Genomic DNA, 24300 nt, shown 5'->3' with positions numbered 1-24300 from the left:
GCCCCAGCTGCCACCATGGGTCAACTCAGACCTGTGCCAGCAATATTGTCAAACAGAACAGTTTTTTTGCAAAGGCTCATTGACTGTAGAATCAGCAAAAAAGAAAAAAGGTGAAACACATATGCAATGTAACACAACATAAGAACATAAGAACAGCCCCACTGGATCAGGCCACAGGCCCATCTAGTCCAGCTTCCTGTATCTCACAGCGGCCCACCAAATGCCCCAGGGAGCACACCAGATAACAAGAGACCTGCAAGGCCTCCTGGGAATTGTAGTTAAGAACATAAGAACAGCCCCACTGGATCAGGCCACAGGCCCATCTAGTCTAGCTTCCTGTATCTCACAGCGGCCCACCAAATGCCCCAGGGAGCACACAACGATTCCCTCAAGTGTTGGGCTTAGTTCTTGCTCCAATTTATTGCCATTGACCCAACAAAGTGGAGCTTTGCTAACTGGCATTTTCGCAGGCAGCACTGTTAAAAGGGCTGTTCACACATTAAACTGTTAACAGTACCAGTCACTGCTAGTCCGTACCCGGGCAGGTATATTGCAGGAACAATCTGTGTACCCTGTACACAAATTGTTGACCTGTAAACATGAACCCCAAAATGTGAGCCCATGTATACAGAAGTTTACCCAAGTACTGACATTCGGTACCTGGGTACTGGATAATAAAAGAGAGAACATGTACAATCTCCATCCATCCAAAATATCTGGCTAACAAAATAAGAGCAATCAACACTTGGGTTATGCAGAAAAGATGTTCTAAGTGCCACTCTATATGTTCAGATATATCACATGTCATAGCCTTTCCTGGCCTGTGTCACTTCAGTGAATCATATATTTGGATAGTCTATTACGTCAAAAACTGCTTGTCTGTGAAAAGCTAGTACTTCAAGAAGGGGTTGGCATTAATAGAATATCTCAGACACCTTAGCCCAGGGCTTTTCAGACTGGGGTGTCACAACGCCCCAGCCTATGGGCCCTGCCTCTTCTCCCTTAAAGGAGCAGGGGCAGCCAGGAGGCAGGGAGGAGGCAGCGGCATGATCCCCAGGATCACGGTGCTCAGGGGGCTGCAGGGACTTGGGTCCTCTTACCCGAGCCTCCTGCAGCCTCCCAGGTGTGCGGGGAGCCCTGCACGACCTTCTATAGGGCTCCCTGCAGTTTCAGAAGTGAAAGTGGAGCAATTGCGCTCCGCAAAACCGGAAGTGGAGCACAATCGCTCCACTTTCACTTTCAAAGCTGCCTCCCCCCACCCCCACTGCCTCCCCCCCACCCCCGCAAGAACTTAGAGTGGTTTTCAAACTCCCAGAGAGTTTGAAAAACGCTGCCTTAGCCCATCCTTCTCTTCTTTCCCTCCATACTTGCTCTTCCGCTCCTTTCTTCTCCTCCTTTTCAGAGCCAGGGAGCAGGACAAGGAAAAGCAGCAGAGGTAGACAGGCAGTGAACTGCAACTACCAAATGAGGTGACCACCTCGTTTGTCCTTATATACAGGTCAGCCTTGCTTGCAGCAGTAGCATAGCTAGAGGGGGCAAAAAGGTAAAAACTGGAGGCACCAGAAAGCACTGTGTAAGCAGTCCTTTCCACTTGCCGTCAAATAATAGCAGTGATGGCAATGTGCAGGTGCATGCCAACCAAACAATGTCTGCTGCGTGTTGCCATTGCTGCCGAGAATGGCTCAGATGACAAGTGAGAAGGGCCGCTTACATGATGCATTGCGGCACGTGCAGTACATACTGTTTCCCTTCCCCTCTAGCTATACTACTGGGTTGAAGCTATAACATACACAATATCTTACTCATGCTGTGGCAGTAAGCCGCCCCAAAGAACAAAATATACCCTTGCAATGTTCTCAGAATGCCAGCATTAAAAAAAAAACAACCACTCTAAAGCCAAATAAATTTTTCTTCAAAATAAGAGCTTTGTGATGCCATAAAAGCCAGAACATTCTACAATCAAGTAGTATCTATCCACTTGTTGGACAAGTGTCTATTCTAGTGTCTATCTACTTGTTAGACAACTTTGCAACTCTCTGACTATAGCAAAATGATACATGACCAAAAAAAAAAAATCAAAGTTTTGCTGCACCTGGGACAATCTCAGAAAACAAGCACTTTTTGAAAACTGCATACATACATTTAGCTGTCACTTTGTACCCGCCTAGAGGAGGATCGTGACCTTCCACTGCATCAAAACCAGCTGATACTAAGACAATATCTGGTTGGAACTCAGAAGCGATTGGCATAATCACAGTCCTGAAGACAAGGAGAAAAAAAAAAACACAGTCAAATGGTTAGGAATCAGAAGCTTCCTGAAATGCATTGATTGCTACAGTACAATTCTATCTTTGTCCCGTTCATCCCATTCTCTCTCTAAATTCTCCATCCAAGTCCATTTTTTTCCCTTTCTACTTTTTACAGATTTTTAAACACAATAATTTGCAGGTATGACATGTGAGAGCTTCTAACATTACACACACATCTGGGCCTATTTTACCCAGCTGCCTTTAAAGACGCTTCTAGGAAGTGACTAATGGATTACAAAGCGAACTGCGAATTCTCAGTGGAAAGCTGGATTGCTCCAGTTACTGCAAACTTGGTGTAAATTTGAACTATAAATTTCTTGGGGGGGGGGGGGGAGTTTGCTTTCCAAACTTATCTTCTCTTTGCATTTTAAAATGTTTGTCGAGCTGGGGGGTGAATTCTCATAGAGGAAAAAGCAGAATTCATGAAATCAAAGCCAGGTCCTGCTGTCAGGTTTTTTCTGAGATCATGTATAGCAGGAATTTAACAACCACAAACCAGTAACAGCACCCCCTGCTGGTTTCAGGAAGAAATTTCAGGGTTTTGATTAACTCTTTTCTTTCCAGTTATTTTATATTGTCCTCTTTGGTATTGTTTAGTTACGGGCATGGCACACATTTGGACAAATTTTGTCCATGAAATAGAAATGACCATTATCTGCCTTAAACCACTAGTCTTGAATTAATATTTTACAAGTTTATATGCTGAGAGCCTATTCAAAAATATGTTTTAGCATTTCAGAATGCATTCTCTTCTGAAGATCATTAAGTACATCACACAACGCTGATAATTCATATTGAAAATCAATGATTTTCTTAAACACCATGCCACTGTGCATTTAATGGCAGGTTCTTGCTAAAATAAACATACCAATATCAGAGATCCAACTAGGTAAAATGCCATTTATATATAATATAATATAATATAGGTAGGCAATAGGTAGGCAACCTTCAGTCTCGAAAGACTATGGTATCGCGCTCTGAAAGGTGGTTCTGGAACAGCGTCTAGTGTGGCTGAAAAGACCAATCCGGGAGTGACAATCCCTTCCACACTGGGAGCAAGTGCAGTCTGTCCCTGGTCTGTCTCCCTGGCTATGGGCCTTCCTTCTTTGCCTCTTAGCCTCAGACTGTTGGCCAAGTGTCTCTTCAAACTGGGAAAGGCCATGCTGCACAGCCTGCCTCCAAGCAGGCCGCTCAGAGGCCAGGGTTTCCCACTTGTTGAGGTCCACTCCTAAGGCCTTCAGATCCCTCTTGCAGATAATATAATATAATATAATATAATATAATATAATATAATATAATATAATATAATATAATATAATACCTTCACCTAAGAAAGGAATGTACCTCTTTTTGAAATACAGGGCCACCCATATCCGCGGATCCCATACCCGCGGATTCAGGTTTCCACGGTTCAAGTCTGTGGAGTCGCCATGTGTGCACACTTTATAAGGCATTTAAAATTAACTTCTGGTTTCTCTGTAAAACTGGAAGTCATGTGTTCTGAGCTCTAGAGCTCAGTCTGAGCCCAGCAGAGGCCATGGATGGACATCCACGACCTCTGCTGAACTCAGAAGCCCCTCCAGAGGGCTTCCCTCACCTCTGGACAGTCCAGACCATGGGGATGGTCATTCGCCCATATCCGCTCTTTCAGCTATCTGCGGGGGGTTCCGGAACAGATCCCTGCGGATAAGGGGGCACATCCAAATAGAGATCTCTTCATTTGTCTTCCACCACAGTTGTCAGATGAAGCGGCCTGTACATTGTAAAGCTTTGCATAATGTTGAGAGCCACAATAAAAGATGCCACACTGCATACTGAATGTAAGAATGCTTCGAGCCGTCCAATCCTGTCCTGTGCTGGAACAGGCAGGCTGGTCAGCCTGCGCTGTATCCAGCAAAGAGCTGGGGCTGGCTGTGGTGCAACTCAGGTCAGGGAGAATCGACTCTCCTTGCCGCGGATAATACGGCAGCAGTCTGAATGGGGCTACTCGGAACTGAGCCACCTAAAGAGGTGGCACAGATCTGAGCAGCCTAGCATTAGGTTGGGTTCTGGACTAAGTGCTGGATCCTGGCTCCACCCCCCCTTCCAAGCTTGGTCTGCTCACAGGCTCACCCGCCATCTGCCCTCTCCCCACCCCTAATGCCCCCACAACACCTCCCCCAGACCCCTGTGCTGGCAGCCTACTACCAGAACATACTTACCCTCTCCCAGCACTGCTGGGACTGCATTTGGCCTCTGGAGGCTGGCACAAGTCCCCTGTGCCGGCCTCCCAATTCGCAAAGTGGTGCAGAAGTGCCTTACAGCACTTTTGCAACACCAGGAGGCCAGCGCAGGGGACTTGCGCCAGCCTCAGGTGCAGTTTGGTTTGTGCCCTAAATTACTCAGACTAACAAGTAACTGCTGCCTATGTTATACTGATAAATAAGGATATCCAGGAAGAGACAGAATCAATATAAAATGCTTGCATATAACAGGCTATAGAGCTCAACCTACAGATCAGTCAACCCTTTTATAAGTTTTATACGCAGAAGGGGCAGATCCAGCTAAAACCCAGACTTTCTGATGATAGCAGTCCGTAGTGGTGTAGTGGAGTCCATTCCTCCAAAGCATCCTTATCAAAGTTACTGACTTGTCGTGTAAGATATTAAAAAATCATTAAAGCCTGCTCATCAATAAACAGAAAGGTCAAGACTATGGAGCTTCACACAAGGCACCTGCACAGCATTAAAAGAAAACACAGTAGACAAGTCTGAGCACCAATGGATCTTGTAACACACGCGCACGCGCGCGCGCGTGCGTGCGAGTGAGTGAGTGAGTGAGAGAGAGAGAGAGAGAGAGAGAGAGAGAGAGGGCTTGATACTGATTCAAATTTTCCTTCTGGTCCACATGGTGAGGAATCTTCCTATGAAAAAAGTGCCTGTTTTCTAAGTTTCTACATGTGGCACATTGTTTCTAAGAATTGGATCTAAAGAACCATCAGCAGAAAATAGCTGATTAGAAAATAGCTGATAGCATGTAGCACTATCCCACATAAGAGGCTGCCCAGGAGTTCATGCAGCATAACGTATCGAGTTCAGCTCGATAACAGCACACAGTAAGTTCTGTAACTTCTTTGGCAGTTTTCAGCAAAAGTTGTGCAAGCAGGCGAGCATCCTTGGATTCGGACTCTCTATGCTCATGCAACATTCTAGTACAAAGTAGCTAGGAGGCAGCCATTAAGGAATGTAAGAAGCCACTTTATTCTGGGTCAAACCATTGGTCCATCTAGCAGAGTATTATCAACAGAAACGTATAGTAGTTCTCTAGGGTTTCAGGCAGGAATTCTTCTCTGCACTACCTAGGGACTGAATATGGGAGCATCTACGTGCAAAGAAGAGGTTCGTCCACTGAGCAATATTTTCATCATGAACCAATATCAGATCCCTGCAGTTTCTTTTTTCTGCTAGGCTTTGTCATATGAGCAGGGAAACCCTGGTTTAGCCTTCAAACCCAAGCATTTGTGTCACTCTATTAAGTCTTACATCCCCCTGGAACGGCTTCCTCCATTCCAAGCAACACAACTCCTATATTTCCGACTCAGTGCTCCAGCACTGCAACATATTCTTGAGAAGTTGTAAAGATTCACTGTAGTCCCCCACACAAAAATCCCCCCCCCAAGTATTAATGGGTTCCGTCTGGGGTATATTGCTGTCTGCTGCAAAGAAGTCCTGGGATGGTTTCCAGTTGGAAGTAGTCATCGCGAAAATATCAAGCATGTGATTCTTCCCTCTCGAAGAATCTGAACATCAGATGCAAGACATCAGAGGGATTTTTTTTTTAACCATGGAACTTTATTCTTATATTCCACTTCCACCCTCACCCCTTTTCTTCTATTGTTTGTGGGTTTTGCAGCACATGGGACAGATGCTTCTGAACATTTGCTATCTCAGAAGGAAGAACATTTTACTGGCTATGCCACCAAAGAAGTAAAAAAAGAACAGAAAAGCCCTAGTAAAAAATTCCAGAAACACATTGATATGACATGGGAATGGTGCTTAATTATTCAAGTATATCTATAATCTATAAAGGTAAAAAAGGAGGCAAACACCTTATAGAAATCCTAATGTTCTTCTGACCATTGCCTTGGCTCTGAGTCAAAGGCTCAACAACATGCACAGTTGGCACTAAGAGTCTGGCCTCAAAACTTTAAACATCTCAGTGGGTGGCAGCTGAGGTTTTGAGCTGATCTGTGTCATGTTGTCCTATGCTGCGATTGCAATGCAGCTGGAAGTCAGCATGGATAGACTCAAATGGTGACTGTCACGAACTGAGAGGTTGTGAGAAGAGGCCCTCCTGATAAGTACTGCTCTAGTGCTTCTGATCCTGGAGTTGAAGCGGGATATTCTATCCCACGCAGGTCTGCACAGTCCACATAGGCCATATAATGAATGACAAGTTGCAGAGTGCACATAGATGGCGTGCAATGTTAAGGATAAAGATAGGGAAGGAGAGGGGGGCATAATAAAAATGGTTGGGCACATATTTATTTTTTTTATTTATTCACATTTTTATACCACCCTTCCTCCAAAGAGCTCAGAGCGGTTTACACAGCTGCTTCTCCCCTCCTTCTTGTCCTCACAACAACCCTGTGAGGTAGGTGAGGCTGAGAGAAAGTGACTGGCCCAAGGTCACCCAGGAAGCTTTGTGGCTGAGGGGAGATATGAACCTGGATCATCCAGGTCTAAGTCCACCTCCCAAACCACTACACCATCCTGGCTCTAACATCCTATAACATCTGGCATCCTGTGTTTAACATATGTTAAACACAGAAGATCTCAGATTCAATCTCTAGCTTCTCCAGGCAGTGCTCGGAAAAACCCTTGTGGAAAGTCTGGGGGAACTGCTGTGAATCAGAACAGTTGGTAATGAACTACTAGATAATCAGTGGTGAATAAGGCAGCTTTGAGACCCAGGAAAAAGATACCTCCTTTTCTTTCAGGTATTTCCTACCATGTCCTTTGAGTACTATCATGCCCAAATAGCATGTGAACCTGGGGCCCTGCAAAAATGTTTCCAATTGGGTTCCACAGTTCCTAAGGCAAGACCTGTTTCACATTTCTTACTTTGATGGGCAATACTAGCAGCAGTTGAACATTATGGGAACATAGGGCTGGAGTGAAGTAATGCATACCCTACAGCCTTGTTCTTTAAGGCCTGATGTCCAACGCAGGCAGCATATAAGAATAGCCTCCTTGTGCAGAGAGCATCAGGAGGCACATGTTGCAGTCACAACATGTTAAAGCAAAGCAATATTCTTCTTGGTCACTGTCTGGATGGGAGACTGTAGCCCTGTTCAGACTTTATTGCAAGTGACAGAAAAAGATATAGAGGGTGCTCAGGGGATTGGGCTATGCTAGGCCTGCTCTTTCCAATGAGACAATCCTGAAGCTCCACCCTGCACTCATTCAGCACTTGTCAGTAGGGACAGAAACTGAAAGAAAGGAGAGCTTCTCCCTGCTCTCCCTATGTGTTCATAATGTAGGACTGCAAGGTTACACACACTTACCTGGGAGTAAGTTCCATTGAACATAACAGGACTTACTTCTCAGTAGAGATGCGCAGGTTTGCACTGTAACACTGTCCTTTGATTAATTCCCTCCCCCCAGAAGATACCATACCTATTACTAAGTGAATGGATCTCAAAATGCCAAGACAGTGACTTCAAGAGTTAAAACCAGTGCACTACAAACATAAGTTCAACCATTCACAAGGTTGGGATGCGTGGACCACATGATTTGATCAAGAGCCAAATTATACATGAAGGGGAGTTGTGGTCCCCCCCATGATTCCCCCTCCATGTGATGGGAGAGCTTTGATTTTGACTAAAGCAATGACACAGGGTGAAGGGGGTTAACCTTTCCCCTCCCTGTCCTACTTTTCTGTTCTGAACTCTGCATCCCCCCCCCCCACGCTTGACCCACAGGGGAAATTATTTAGATCTGGCACTCAATGCTGGGGACAGTAATGGTACCTCTATCAGAGCCATCCCTAGAAGAGTGCAGACAGGGTGTGAGCTCAACTCAACCAGTGTGCCCCCCCCCCAATTATGACCATATATTGGTTATGAAAGTACAGGGCCCAGGGTGGCTGCTCCAGTTGTCCTACCCAAAAGGCAGCTCTGCCCCTATTAATACCCCTGCTGCTCTGATAAAAATTAAATTCTTTAACACACAACTGACATAAAGGGGCAAAAACTAGGAGATAAAATTATATATATAGTACATCTTGGACATCATGTATGGTTTGACCATGAGATACAAGTTTCTTAGAACATAGGACTGTCCAATTATAGAAGAGGACAATAGTTAAGGATGGTAGTATTCACACACACACAAACCTTCATCTTGGACACATGAACAATATATATATATATATTGGACAATATATATAAGGACACACTCTCTATCTCTCAGATATATATGCATGAGAGAGAGAGAGAGAGAGAGAGAGAGTTCATATGTATGTTGTCCAAGCCTACAGGGTGGTTTTCTCCTCCAAAATCACAGATGGTGACATTTTGCCAGTGGAATATATGAGCCATCAGTACCTTATCATAGTTTAAAATGTGAATGCAGTGTCACAGCTACAGTTCCTGAACATATCTCCCAGAGAGTTTTTTTCCTTTTTCTGCCTAGCTCTTAATCATCCTTGCTATAGAAATTTCATAACTTTTTTGGATAGCCTTTCCCATTTCTCAATAATCTTTTGCCTGGAAAGAATTTGGTTACTGCGGCAGAGATTGATTCCTCCAAACACATCTAAAAATCAATGTCTGAATAACCCAAAGTACAACAGCATGGAAATTTCCTTCCACTTACAAAGGAATCTCTCTGATCTAAGGAAAGAAGATGCTGACATTAGAGATGGCAACAACATCCAGTACTGTTGGCCTTTCTGAGTCTCAGTAGAGTTGTGAACTTCTCACTGCAACGATGAGACATTTTTTCCCAAGACAAAAAAAAAAATTAATCAGTGCATTCTTTTACAAAAATACCCATTTGACGGGATCAACAGGACTTCACACTAGCCAAGAATAGACCACAGACAACATGGATACAAATACCGTACACTCAGTACCAGTAGCGTTCACGGGCTGAATAATCATAAAGAGATACAATTGGTGGTCCAGACTTCAACTTATTTGAAACCAAGTAGAGACTTCTCAGGCATGAGCTGAAAAAAGCCCCACCTCTTTGTTCTCATAAATGGGATAGTTCAGTTGTTATATGCAATCCTTTTAGTAAAGTCCACAGCTGCAATCTTATGCATGCTTACTGTTGAGTAAGGCCCACTGAATACAGTGGGGTTTGCTTCTCAGTTAACAGGTAGAGAGGACTGCTCTCTTAACTCTGCTTTCAGTAAGTCCGTTTTGACCCGCAATTAATAATGTCAAATGGGGAGATTTATGATACAGTAAAGACTGATATAGAACATAAGAAGTAAGAACATACTAATACATGCTAATACAGAGACTGCACATGTGAGAACATAAGAAAAGCCCTCCTGGATCAGATCAAAGGTCCATCTAAACCAGTAGCTTCTTTCTAGAAAGTCCTCCTCTTTTATTTGCCCTCCTGTCCTGCCAGCAAATGTTATTCAAGTGGCAGTCTGACTCTTAGGGAAGCATTGCCTCAGCTACATCCAACACAGTTTTGAAACAGGTTGGAGGTCCCCTTGGGGTATGGGGATATTTTTTCCTCACCCCACGTAATGCTCCAGCCTACTCTTTGGGGCTACTCAGATCTGTGGCAGCTGTTTTTAACAGGCAGAGTCTAAGCAAACCAGTGTAATGCTAGCTAGCCTGGGATGGGGGTTAGGATACAGCAAAGGAGGCTTCAACAAATCCTACAACCCTCCCAGGCCTGGTCCGCCCCATTATGTCCTCCCCCACCCCAAAATGCCTCCTCCCTGCAACCCTACCCAAGCCCCTCCATCACCTGGCTTAAACCTTACTTTTGCTGGCAGCTGGCAGGCTGGATGCAGCATTGACAGGGCTGTACAGGCCTCCCTGCTGGTGCTGCTTATTCTCCAGGTGGCCTTATGGCATGGTTGCGACACCTTCTGCCAGCTCAGGGAGTGTTGCACCAGCAGATTGCCAGTTTAAGACTGGGCTCTGAAAATCCTCATCCATTTTTTTCCAAGTCATGCACTATTATTTATGTAGTAGAGAACTGTCTTGTTTTCCAAATGTTGAGGAAGCTTTACTCCCTCATTAAGTCTTTGTGGGGGAGGGGCTAGAGCAGCGATGCAATCCCCTGGATCAGGTCACTAAGTAGAGGCCAGGGGGGTGCTTTCCACTTACTTTATGTGGTTCATGCAAAATGGAAGTGCTTTGAGCCCGTTTTTAATGAAGATTTCAAGCCTTGGGGAGCGCTGTGGGGGGCTGTGCAGGTCTGCCCACACCTCCTGCAGCCTGTTGCAACCCTACCTACATAAAGTAAGTGGAAAGCACCCCTTCACCCCCCCCCATAGGGACGCGATCCTGGGGATCGCTTCCCTGCCTCTCCCCTTCCCTGGTCCCTTAAAGGGACAGGAGAATCTTTACATGAACTCGTGGGTCACAACCCACCAGTTTGAGAAACACTAGTCTAAATAATTTGGATATTTATTTCAACTCCATAAGGTACACTCTGCTCGGTGCCTACTTTGGACAGCTCCAGCTTAAAGGGAGAATTCCCATTCCCATGACAGACACCTCCAGGAGATTCTCCTGCTGGTAAAGAAACTCCTCATGTGCTTGGAAGGATATGCAAAGAAAGGCCTTGTCACAGGGATAGCATCCCATGCAGACCAATCCTAGAATACAGAAGCTCTCAAAATCTACACTCAGTTCTAGCTCATTTTGTACAAATCCCACAATCTAATTTAAGATCTAATGTAATTTTACACTAAATCAGAGGTGGATGAAGACATAGGCTCAAGGATGAGGGTCTTCTAGGCCATCTAGTCCACCCACCCTGAATGATACAGGAAACCCAAAGTTAGAGCATTCCCAACAAATGGTTATGTAGCCTATGACTGAAGAGTTCCAGCAAGGAAGAACCCATCATCTCCCTAGATCACTGATTCAATTCTTTACCTGCTCTTACTGTTAAGATGCTTCTCCTAATATTCAGCTGAAATATAACCCCCTGTAACATAAGCCCTGCCCTCCAGGTTAGCAGAGACCAAATCTTTCTTCCAGTGGCGTAGCTAAGACGGTGCAGGAGTAGCAGTTGTACTGGGCATCAAGCTTTAGGGGGGCAACAAGCTGAGCTTGACACTAGTGACCAAAATTGTAAAATTCTTGGTATGTATGAACAATACCATCATGTTATATATCATTGGTAAGGTAATTTAATGCTGAATGCAGTGCAACAAACTGCACTGGAATATCTGTATTCTATCAAAAGGTATGGCCAATTAACCAGAAAATGAAAACACAACTGCCTTGTGGAACAAAAAGTGGATTTGCTTAACTCCAAACTGACCTGTAAGACTGATTGTTCTGAGTGCCAATGAGATGTTGTTATGATACAGAATGGAAACAATAACTTTTTATTTATTTAATTAATAAAATTTGATTTTGTCGTGCAGGGGGGCTACAAAATCTTTGACCTCAGGTAGCAGATATATGCTTTACTAGCTATGCCACTGACTAGGGGGAGGCAGCAGAGCAAGTGGGTGGTGAGCTGCTGGGGAAGGAGGTGAGTTCCTCCCAATTTTCACTTTTTAAAAAGCCTGGGTGGGATGTCACTTCCGGGGCAACATTTTGTACTTGGCACCGGGCTACACGATCATAAGCTACGCCACTGCTTTCTCTTCTTTTATGGAGCAATACTTCAAATATTTGAAGAGTACTATCATGTCACCCCTAAGACTTCTCCTCCTTAGGCTAAGCATACTCAGGCTGTAATCCTAACCACACTTTCCTGAGAGTAAGCCCCATTGAACAAAATAGGACTTACTTCTGAGTAGACCTGGTTAGGCTTGTGTCCACAGTTCCTTCAACCTGTCCCCTTAGGACTTGTCTTCCAGATCCCTGACCCATTCCATTTTATCTGCATCTTTCTTAAGGGGATATTCCCCCCCCCCCCCAGTAATTCCCCAACCTGCCCTATGGAGCTACTCAGATCTCTGCCAGCTGTTTAACAGGCAGAAGTCTGAAGAGTCCTATAGGGCAGGCTGGGGCATCTCAAGGATGCAGATCTAAAATGGCTCCCCCAAACACGGTAAAACTATATATCATGGGATGAAATAACTGCCGGTTTATGGCTTTAAGGCTTATGAAGCTAGCCATCTTTGCCTCAGGGAAGCTAAGAAGCATATATAGAGCGTGCTGACATATTTACATTCTATCTTTCTGCTTCAGAAAAAGACCCCATCTTAGAACTGTTTCAAATGGCAGATTTTTGGAAGCTTCAGATCTTGCTCTGCTAGCCCCACACCTCCTTTTTGCTTTGCTTTTCATCACATAGCCTGATGAAGAATTCTGGGGAACTCGAAAGTGTGCTTAAAATTTTGCATTTCATTTGGTTGGTCCTAATAAATAATTACTAGATTGTGGCTTTTAGTTTTGTTTTTGTTTTTTCCTAACGGACCAACAGGGCTACCTACAAACTTTTTTTTTTTTTTGTATGGTGGCAAACAAAAATCTATAAAACACAGCAGCACATCAAAATGCTGCACAAGTTTTTGTTTTGCCTTTGTTCTGAATCAAGATCAAATCAGTCAGGATGCACAATTTTAACATCCTCCCAGGCCCCAATCAAATGCTTTGCAAGCAAAGCCATATTGCCCCCTTCAGGTATCGTGTCAGAGCATACAGAAATGAATGGGGAGGCAGCGGGAGCAGCCCAGCAAACCTTTCCCCTGCTACACTCCTGGAGCCCCCCCCCCCCCACACTCTACCCAAACACTGTTCATGGGGAAAGCGGATTGGGGCTTGCTGGTGCATTCACACTACTTTCCCCCACACATTCCTATCCACACTACAATAATGCCTAAAGAGGACTCATGCCTCAACAATACAGTGGAAAGCCATGCTTAACCCAGTCTCCTTCTGCATGTGGATCTCCCTGGCTAGATGCAAGCACATGCTGCCCTAGCAAGGTATGTCTACCTTTGGCTTATCTTACATTGCTCTTCTCTTGCATATAGATGTTCACCGAATTTCTGATGAACCTTGATTCTGTTTCTGTTTTAATTTTGATTCTAGATTTGTTTTTTGGTTGCTTTTTGGCTTCACAAAGCCTATATACAGTAGACACAAAATTTAACACAAAAACATCAGATCATTCCTTCCTAAGAGTTAACAAGGCAAGCAACCTTCCATTGGAAAGCTCTTTTCTCCAAACCCACCCCTCCAACTTTGATTTCATGGTTTCCCCTCCTGCTTTCTTTCATCCTTGCTGGTACTATGAAATCACACACATACGATTTGAATTAGACCAGTTCTGTTTCATCGGAACAAGGCTGCAACCAGGAGCAAGATGTGCTGTAGACATAGCTCTTCTCAATGCTCACTTTGACCTTGTTAACAAGTACGTGGCAGTGTTCACACCGAGAGTCAAATGGAGAAAGACGTGTGCTAGGCCTATTTCTGCTTTTATGGCTGATTTTCCCTTTAAAGTCACATTAGCAACCATTTGTTTTGGGAAGAGGTTTCCCCATTAGACCCACTTGTTCTTTCATGTCCATTGTCGCCAGGAAAGCAAAAAATACTTTGCTTTGATCTCCTCTGTCACAGGCACAAAGGTAATCAGGGAGACCTCAGGCTATGTATAAAATACAAAATGTGTCCCAGTTGCTTTGCAATGGCTACCTTTCTGGCATATCCTTGGTTCTAATTTTCATCAATGAACTGAAATTATGGGGGAGCTACGGATGAACTTTTTGTGATGTCTCTCTTAGCCACTACTCTCATAATGCAAGCAAGGAGGCCATGATGTGGCTAAATCTGAGCATTCAGCTGCCCACATCCTAGCTCACCACTGCTGTCTCTCTACTGTCGGAGCCATTCCGGGCAGTGACGGCAATGTGCAGGTACACACCAAATGAAATGGCATCTTCTGTGCATTGCTGTTGTCACCCAGAATGGCTCTGATGGTAAGTACGAGGGGCCACTTACATGGTGCTTTGTGGCACCTGCAGTACTTTCCTCCCCCAGCTATGCTACTGGGCAAATGAAGGCCGGCTCCCCCTAGTCAATCCATGGCTTGGAACAGTTGCCACAGCCTGATCTAGGTTTCTCCACTCCTTTATTTCATAAATCCTTATTAAGCCAAGAGCAAAACTTGAAATACAGCTAATGGGATTTGCCAGATTCTGAACGTAACAATTCTTGGAACTGAAATGCTACTATTGTGGTTGGTAGCTATTGTACAATGATCTGCTTTTTAAAAGTAGATAGATGTAATCTGCAGAACCACCACAGGGACTCTGGCAGGATCTCCTGTGCTTTCAGAACACCTTGCATTCACTCATATTACTCCTAAAGATATCACACCAGATATCGTAAGTGAACCAGTCCTTTGGGGGAGTGGCAAGCCTGCACATTCACTGTAAGCCTTTCTGCTCTCATTTCCATTTCAAAGGTGCATTCATAATCTGCTCTAGTTATCAACACTTTGGTATCTATCTTTTGGCTCAAAAAAAAAGTGATTCATTAGCCCCGTGTTAGAAGCCGCACCTCTAAAAACAAAAGGCGTCCTCCACAAATCAGGGGCAAACAAAATGTTTGGAGAAGTAATCACTTGTTTTTGAAGGGGGAAAAAAGACAAAAAAAAATTGGGGCTTCTGTGTTTTTAGGAATGTCCACACATAGCACAGTGAAATTCAACACTGGTAAATGATCTGACTACCTCAAAGTGAAGTTTTTGCCTTCCTACAGTGGCCTTTCACCCTGCCCTTTCCTCCAATCTGAGGAGAGCTGATGTTGATGGAACATATAATGGCTCCTTTCCTGTGTAGTAAAGTCAGCAATAAAGTTTAGTAATTAAGGTGACTGGGGAGGCCCAGCCCAGCAGGCCAGTGGTGTGGTGAACACTTTTAGAACTTCAAACAATATCAAAGTCATTGAGAAATGGACCTAGTTCAGGACTGGTTTGAATTAAGTCTCACTTCCACACGCACATTTCAAATCCAAGCTCAAACAAGAAAGCCAAGGCCTTCTGGATTTCATTAAAGCCAATTATCTTATCTGTTTCATCTCAGGCTTGACCCTAAGGCTGGCAAACAGCTATTCAGTGCATTTGGTCCTCTAACCAGCCAATGGCCTAAGGTACTGATAATTAAAACATTGTTGCCCCCTGCCTCTTGTGATTAAATATTCTCAAGCTTTTGTAAATAATTTTTCCATTCTTTGCCCCAAGTCTCAAAAGGTCCAATGCATGCAGTGATTTACTTGGCTTGTCAGAAAATACTCCTAGAAATAAGTCTGTATCAGCACACACATACGAGAGAGAGAGAGAGAGAGAGAGAGAGAGAGAACGCAAAACACTTTGATTTGTCCTAACCTGCAAGTGTCATTCTAGGAACTGGCAAAATATGTATACCGTTTCTGATGCGATTATGTCATGAAAGTGTATTTCTCTCAGTGAAATGATTAGCTGTATAACAGGTCCGATCAAATGGAGGTGATCATCATACTTCCTGACAGTTCAACATATCTAAGGTTTGGAATCAGTTTTAAAGTTTGCCTGCTATAAAGCTACACTATTGCAGGATAGAACACAGTAGCACACATGACAATTCCTCAATCCAATTTCATGGTATAGTGTAAAACTGTGTCATACCTATTCTGAGAAGTCACTATATATATATACACTGTACAATCATGATGTAGTTAAAAAAAAAAAGGTACATGCATAGAAGAGGTGAAAGTTTGTAACAAATATGGCAAATAACATTTCCACTGCTTTATAACACCACTGCAATCTTTTAAAACAACCAACTAAACAATATTACAACAATATTACAGATTATGAACGTGCATTCAAGAAATTACTGTGGCTCCAGGCCACAACTCAAATAGGCTTGGGTTCAATGGGATTACTCTGATACAGAAAGGAAGTTCTCATTAATTTCAATTGGTTTATGTTCAGCCAAAATTCCTTTACTACTGTACCCTGAATTTTCGGCTGTCTTTGGATAGTTCCATGAAATTTTAGCATTGAAAATATAATTCGAATGTCCCTAAATTCCAAAGATGTGTAAAAGCGCTTCATGGTCCTGCAGAAAATCTTGTAATCAAAGGCCAGAGTGGAAGAACACATGATTTGTGTGCAGAAGATCTTGTGGGAATCTCTGGCATCTCCTGCTAGAAGATTCAAGGAGCAGGGACTGGGGGGGGGGAATCAGCCTGAGACCCTGGAGAGCTACCAGGATCTGCTCATCTTGTAGACACTGCCCATCTTGTAGACAGCACTGGGACAGAGGAACAAATGGACTGATTTAGTATACTGGGAGCACAGTTCTAACTGGCACTTAGGCTGGGCTCAATGGACTTGCCCCATCTTCCGGATGTTGCGAACATGCCATAAAGCATGTTTGCACCACCTCAGGAGTTGAGTAGGCTGGCATGAGGATGTGTGCCAGCCTCCTGGCACAGGACTCAAACCAGCATAGGGTAAGTTTTCCCTGGTCAAGGGTGGCCAGCACATTGTGGATGGAGAGGGTGGCAGGAGAGCAAAACAGGGACATTTTTGGGTGGGGGGGGAAGGTGGGGGAGGGAGGGCTGGTAGGCAGACTGAACCTGAAAGGATGTGGGACCAGCCTCAGCAAGTTAGGCTGGATCCTAAGTCCTCTCCCAACCAGCCTGGCATTACACCGAGCTGCTCAGATTTGCACCAGCAATTTGCCTGGCACTGATCCAAGTAGCCCTCATAGAGATGGCTGCTGCATGACACAGGGTAAGGGGATACATATCCCCTTACTCCGAGTTGTGCCACAGCCACCTCGTCACCTGCGCTGGATACAGCACGGGCCAGTCAGCCTGCCTGTTCAAGTGTAGATTAGGACTGGTCTGTCTGTCTCTGAGTTACGGACATTTGATTTATGGATGTCTTAGTTACCAATGGCCATGCCAGTGCTTCATCACAGTTACAGCCTGTCCATTCTGGTGCTTTTGTGCAATAGTGCTGAGCTGGCAAGAGCTGGCTGTTTGGATTTCCATATGTTCTAGTTCTGGACAAACATCTGAAATGGAAGCAGGATGTAACTTGGGGACTCAATGCATAAGGGGATAGTGGCATCTGAAAGAAGTACCACTCCTCATGACTGCCGCCTGTGCCCCACGATACTGTGAGATTAAGAGGAGGAGCAGCACTTGGAAAATCACAAGAGGTAGAGGCAGTCACTCTGCTCTCAATTTTATGGAACCATTCATAGATTCAGCCAGGACAGTAGCATGCTCAGTGCAGCACTGAAGGGAATTTTCCCCACACTTGTCCCACTCCTAGTCATGTTCAACTAGAAGCTACAATGATGGGATTCTTAATGTACTAATATCATTACATGCACAATAAGAGCCTACCTTGCAAGTTCTATAGGCAAAGGTACTAAATCACAAAGAGGCAGTTATTCACTGCTAGCCACAGTTTTACTTTATCAAAAGAAGACATAAAAAATAGGGGAGATAGTGCTGTTCTAAATCTGGAAACCGTATGTTCCAGTGTGTCTGCTGTGCTGTTTCCTAAGAGAGTGAACCTTGCCTTCATTGAACCCTTCAAGAAATCATGAGCCAGTGAACCATTAACTTCAGTGGGACTTAGGAATCAGAACTTTCTTGGAATACAAGCCAGTGTTCCGGAAGGAAAATTTGATTTCAAAATTTGGTCCCTAGCTGTGAGACTGCTGATTGGCTTATGGCAAGTCAATGTCCCCCAGCCTCAGTTCTTCATTTGTTAAATTGTAACAATAGTGAGAACCACTGACTAGCCGATCCCTGAGCTATCAGTACTGACAGCATGGGTGCCAGACATCCAAAATGTCATCAAGGAGTGGGCAGAATGATTTTCTGAGGGCCCTTTAAGGCTATGGAAGGCACATTGCAGGCAGTTTGCCAAGATCCCCTGAAACCTGGAGCCAGTGCTCTGCAGAAGACTCTTTTTTTCCCCAATTTCACTGTCAGTTATGGAACATTTGAAAAAAGCAAAAGTGATTTATTGCCTGTACCTCTATAATATTTCATTTTACAGTCTTCCCAAGGATTAGAAACACTTACAATAAAGCCAGATAATGTCGTGATATTTGAAGAGAAACCTGGAGGCAAAGAGTTTAATCAACTTGTTTTGAACTCGCAGCATATAAAGTAGGCACATGCCCTGTTTATTATCCTCTCTCTGGCCCACCCCCCCTGCACAGCCCTGTCAATAAAAGAAATGATGCATCTGTACAAAAGGAAAGTCCCACTAATTAATTTCTCTAATGAAACATTTTCATTCTGGAACTCCAGTGGTTTAAACAAGCTTCATCTGCTGTTTAAAAATGCTCCTTTTGGGCGGGGAGCAGTTGTGGGTAGAAGAAGCTGGTGTTCCCAAATAAAAATTTGGAAATGAGTGTGTGTGTGTGTGTGTGTGTGTGTGTGTGTGTGTGTGAGAGAGAGAGAGAGAGAGAGAGAGAGAGAGAGAGAGAGAGAGAACACACAGGGTTGGTGGTTTCATTTTATAGTAAACTTTGAAGTATAACAAGTTGTTAGAAGACCTCTAGGTGTTGCATTCTAAATGCAGCCTGTCTCCCCCCTCTCCCCTTTCCTTCCTCCAACCAAAAGAAACTTTAATCCCATAGACACTGACATAAGAAGCAGCAAAAAATCAAGACACTTATGCACAGTGCATCACTGCCAAATTATTCAAGGAGATCAGTTCTTGCTCAGCAGAATTAAACAAGCTAATAATTATCATGGAAGTGCCATAGAAATCCTTGTATTTTTCTGGGGTAATGCATTTCATAATCCACCTCCCCACCTTCTCAGGGTTTCTCACAATTTCCTCCAAAGCAGCTGGTGCTTTTCATGGCTGCAGACAAGCTGCTTGTGAGTAGATTGCCCGCTCTGAGTGAAAAGGCAAGAGATAATGTTTAGTGGTGTGCCTAACATTTATGGCTTTATGGTACATGACATAATGCCAATCGTCTGGGTACGACATCTTTAACAATAAGTGATGGTGATGTTACAATTCCTCTTACACAACTGAGATGAAGTAAATAGCAAGGCAGTCCATGGATAGGAAGTTTATCTCCACTCCTCATCATTTTTCCACCCTGATTACAACATATGAGAACAAACTTGGAAAGAAGGACAAACTTGAAGAGAATGTGATAATTGTGGAGCTCTGGGAAATGTATTCTGGCAATCCTTGAGCTCTGTTCAGTTTCAAACACAGCATGCAGCTCTCATACAGTTCATTTTTTCAGTCAATGCTTTCGTTCTTGCAATTGTCACTCTTGCCATGACATTGGGAGATTGTTTTTCAAACATCATTTTGAAAGTATTCCAATGTTGGCCTTTCCTACGCCATAGCTGAGGTGATCACTACTCTAAAATTTGTTCTTTATTAATAAATTATTCCTTTACAAATTAAATTCTTCCCATTCTTCTATCCATCTTCTTTATGGATAGTTTAGAGCCAGTGTGGTCCATGCACTGGACCTGAGTGTGGTTCAATTAAACATTAGATCAAAATGTATGTCATGGTAGCTCCTGTGTGGAAAAGTTGATCTCCATAGGGCTGAGCAGGACATTAAAACATAAGAAGAGCCCTGCTGATTAAGGCCAAAGGCCCTTCTAGTCCAGCTTCCTGTCTCTCACAGTGACCCCACCAGATACCTCAGGTTGCACGCGCAACAAGAGACCTGCGTCCTGGTGCCCACCCTTTTATTTGGCATTCGGAGGTAGCCTATTTCTAAAACTGGGAGGTTGCACAAACTCATCACGGCTTGTAATCAGTGATGGACTTTGCCTCCAGAAATCAGTCAAATCCCTTTTCAACAGCATCTAGGCCAGACACCATCACGGCATCTTGTGGCAAGTAGTTCCACAAACTAAGTACACACTGGGTAAAGAAATATTTTTTTTTGTCTCCCTACAAATTTAACACTCTAAGGGTGCAATCCTAAACCCTTATGTCAGTGCTTTCCAGCAGCGGCATAGCGGTGCCAATGGGACATAGACTGTATCCTGCAGTTGGGTGTCACTCACGGAGACCTCCTCAAAGTAAGGGAATGCTTGTTCCCTTACCTCAGAGCTGCATTGCCTTATGTCAGTGCTGGAAAGCAATGACATAAGGGGTTAGGATTGTGCCCTAACACTCTCTAACACTCCTCTAACACTCCCTACAAATTTAGTGGATGTTCCCTTGTTCCGGTGTAGTTCGAGAGGGAAAAGAACATCCCCCTATCCACTCTATCCGTCTCCTGCATAACTCTGAACATCTCAATCATGTTCCCCCACATCAGGTGCCTTTTTTCCTAGACTGAAGAGCGTCGCTATATAGTTATATAATTCCACACAGTTTCTTCTTGCTGTCTTGCCCTGCAGCTCCTAAGGCTAGTCCTGCTCAGGCTGCTGCCTCACAGGGCTGTTGTGAAGACATAAGAGGTAAGGATGGGGAGGGCAGAGACACAGAAGGGTGAACTGGGTCTCAGGAAGAGATCAGCTATGAGGCCCTGGTATCATAGTTTGTTTACTTACTGACAGTGCAATCCTATCTTGAGCTGCAACAGGCAAGCCACAAAGTTTGCTGTGTATCCAGCACGAGATAGGGCACCAAAGTGGCTCAGCTAGAGGTAAGGGGAAACTCTTCCCCTTACCCTTGGGTAAGCCACTGCAGCCCCTATGAGTCTCCTTGGACTTGTTCCACCTCCTGAGGTGGCACTAGTCTGAGGAGATCAGAGCGGCTTGAAGCCACTCCATGCTGCTCAGGAAAGGGGTTGGGATCCGGCATAACAGCTGGATCCTAGCCATGCCTCCCACTCCCTGCCCGCCCCTGGGGCTGCTCCCTGCCTGCCCTCCCCCCACTGCAGAATGCCTCCCTCGTACCTCTTTCCTAACCACCCCAGAGCCTTGCAAGGCTTCCTCCACAAGCCTCCACGGCGGATGGATGCAGCTTCCGTGGGCCAGTGCACCTCCATGTGACTTGCTCCAGAGGAGGTTCAAACATGCTTTACTCATGGTTAATATTGTGCCCTTACTTACTTGCGATGTGGCATGAAAAAGCTGGAAGTCCACTGGTTTAGCGTATTGCAACGTGCTCTGTGGGGAGCTGCCCTTGAAGGTTATCCAGAAACTGCAACTGGTACAAAATGCTATGGCCAGATTGCTACTGGGGACTGCATGGGGGAAGCAGCATGCAATGCCCAACCTACTGGTGCAACCTTTGCTGTCCAGTCAGTTGTTTTCAAGCCCAGTTCAAGATGTTGTTTCTCACTTTTAAAGCCCTATGAGGATTGGGCCTTTGATATCTTAAGGACTGTCTTCTGTCATAAGAAACCATCTTCTCTTTAAGATCTTGTTAGAAGGTCATGCTCCATGTATTGTCACCTAAGGAGGTATGACTGGCATACGTACAGGAAAGGACCTTCCCTGTGTTGCCCCCTGAGCTTGGAATGTACTACTATGAGAGGTTCAGGAAGCTTCCATTTGCCCCATTTTTAGAAGGCTGTTAAAAATCTACTTGTTCCTTCCGGCTTTTGGACAATGATTATTGATGTTTGATTGCTGATTGTACTGACTATGGGCCCAATCCTATGGTCCGCACCACGCCTCCACCGTGCGGACCACAGTCGCTTACCGCTGGGTTTACTGCTGGGCTCCTGCCGGAGGTGGCTCAGCACCTGCATTCCGCTGGGCTGTGGAACAGCAAACGGGGCAGGGACAGGGGCGTTCCAGGGAGGGGGGAAGCCAGCATGACATGGGGAGGGGGCAGGGAGGCCGGCATGACGCAGGGAGGGGAGCGTGCTGGAGGCGTGCTTGGGGGTGGGCAGGAGGAGGACCCGCGGAGCTCTGCTCCGCAGGATCCTCGCCACTCATAGAGACTGCATGCCTTACACAAGCGCCTGCCTCCCTTACCCGGGTAGCGCAGGAGGCGCTGGATGTGGCAGCAGCCCTCCTGGTGCTGCCGAGTGGGGGGTGCCCCAGGAAGCTCAGGATTGGGCAGCCCCTTAGGATTGGGCTGTACCCCATGTTGAATTATTCTAATAACTATTTTATGGTTTTATTGTTCTAATGATTCTGTGAGGGACCATATGGTGAAGGGTAAGATATAAATGTAAATAAATATTGCATATTAAAGTGCTATGCATTGTGTGCCATGCACATAATGTTATGAGTATTATGAGTATTATGAGTATAATCATCCACAAAATAGATGATTCTAAATCAGATTTTTAAACAATGAACAGCCTGATTCTATACCAACCACTTAGGGCCCAATCCTATCCAACTTTCCAGTACCGGTGCAGCTGCAATGCAGAGCCAGGGTAACGGAACAAATGTTCCCATACCTCTGTGACTGCATCCCCACCACAGGATACAATGCGTACCCCATTGACACAGCTGCACTAGCACTGGAAAATTGGATAGGATTGGGCCCTCAAACTACTATGCTATGAACAGCTAAACAATAAAAATTAAAATCAGCTTGGAGAGTAAAGCAGAATCATCCACATCTCCCCATTTGCCATAAGGAGCATTACCAAAATAAAATACAGAGAATGATCTCGATTCCTGAGCCCTTAGGATACTCCTGCTGGAGCCATCACTTACAAGCTCCCTGCTGACTGCAAACTAGCAGGTCTGGATCTTTTATCTCACACAGCAGAAGGCCATGGTTGTAAAACTAGCACTCCGCTTCGGTTCCCTCCACTGGCAACCTACGCAAGGGTATTCTGTTACATATATAAGAAAATGGACTCTTTTGGGGGCCCACGCAAGGGTGAAAAATTTCCTGGAAAGTTTTTTACAGGACGAAACATGGCATTCTTTACATGGCAAACATACATGCCTAATTGACAGGAGAAAGGAGGAGAGCGATTCCCTTCAAAGCTGGAAGAGGTGCCCTCAGACAATGCTCATGTAGTGCATGTCCCAAAGAAAGCACATGGGGAGATGCTGCTCATGTACTATACATCCCTTTATAGGCATCTATGCTAATCTTTTGGCATCTGTGCTAATCAGGCAAAACGCTAATCTTTTTTGTTTTTAGAAAGGGTGCTAAGCAGTGTCAAAAGCACAGATTTTATTCATTCCAACCTGCCTTTCAGGGCTGTTTTCTCAATTGCAGGTGCTCCAGTTGGTTAAAGGAAATCTTTCCACATCAGTATGAAGGGCTGACAACAAAAGGTGCAGCAAAAGGCAGCCAAAATTATTAAGAGACCTGGGACAAAGCCTAAGCTTAGGAAAGTGAAGGCTTCAATCCAATACACTCTTACTTAGAAGTAAGCCTCATTGAACAGAATTGGATTTACTTCTGAATAACCATGCATAGGATTGTGCTGCAACACAAGTGGTGCTTTTTATTGTAGAAAAAGGGCATCTAGGAGGAGGTCATGATAATGGAGGTTATAAAATGATGCATGGTATAGGGGGAAAGTGAAGAGAGAGCATCACAGAAGCATACAATTGGAAAGGACCTACAAGATCACTGAATCTAATCCCCTACCAATGCAGGCAGTCCGCAACTGCAACAGAAGCTTTTCTTCCTCTTCCATAACACTAGAACCTAAAGGTCATCTGAAGATTCAGGACAGACAGAAGGACTCTGTCACACAGCACATTGTTCATTCATTTTTGGAATCTGCCATGACAAGTTGGATGGCTTTTAAATGGATTAGATGAATCCACAGAGAAGTAGTCTAGCAGTGGCTACTAATCATGATGGCTATGCGCTACCTCCAAGTCAAGAGGCAGATACCACTATTTTGGAAGCAATAGAGGGTTACTCAGGTTACTCAGCAACATGTCCCACATCTGGGC

General features: G+C 44.6%; 1 protein-coding gene across 1 annotated transcript in view; it reads right to left on the bottom strand.

Moving 5' to 3' along the window:
• The window catches only part of HDAC9 (histone deacetylase 9), a 518896-nt gene that overhangs the window by 67905 nt on the left and 426691 nt on the right, over positions 1–24300 (bottom strand). The window contains exon 22 of the mRNA XM_066626951.1: positions 2141–2259. Coding sequence (XP_066483048.1) covers positions 2141–2259 — 119 coding nt within the window. The remainder of the gene's footprint in view (positions 1–2140; positions 2260–24300) is intronic.

Source organism: Tiliqua scincoides, chromosome 5 (assembly GCF_035046505.1).
Source record: "Tiliqua scincoides isolate rTilSci1 chromosome 5, rTilSci1.hap2, whole genome shotgun sequence".
Classification (NCBI taxonomy): Eukaryota; Metazoa; Chordata; class Lepidosauria; order Squamata; family Scincidae; genus Tiliqua; species Tiliqua scincoides.
Note: the sequence above shows the minus strand (reverse complement) of the source record. Positions and strands in the feature narration are given on the sequence as shown.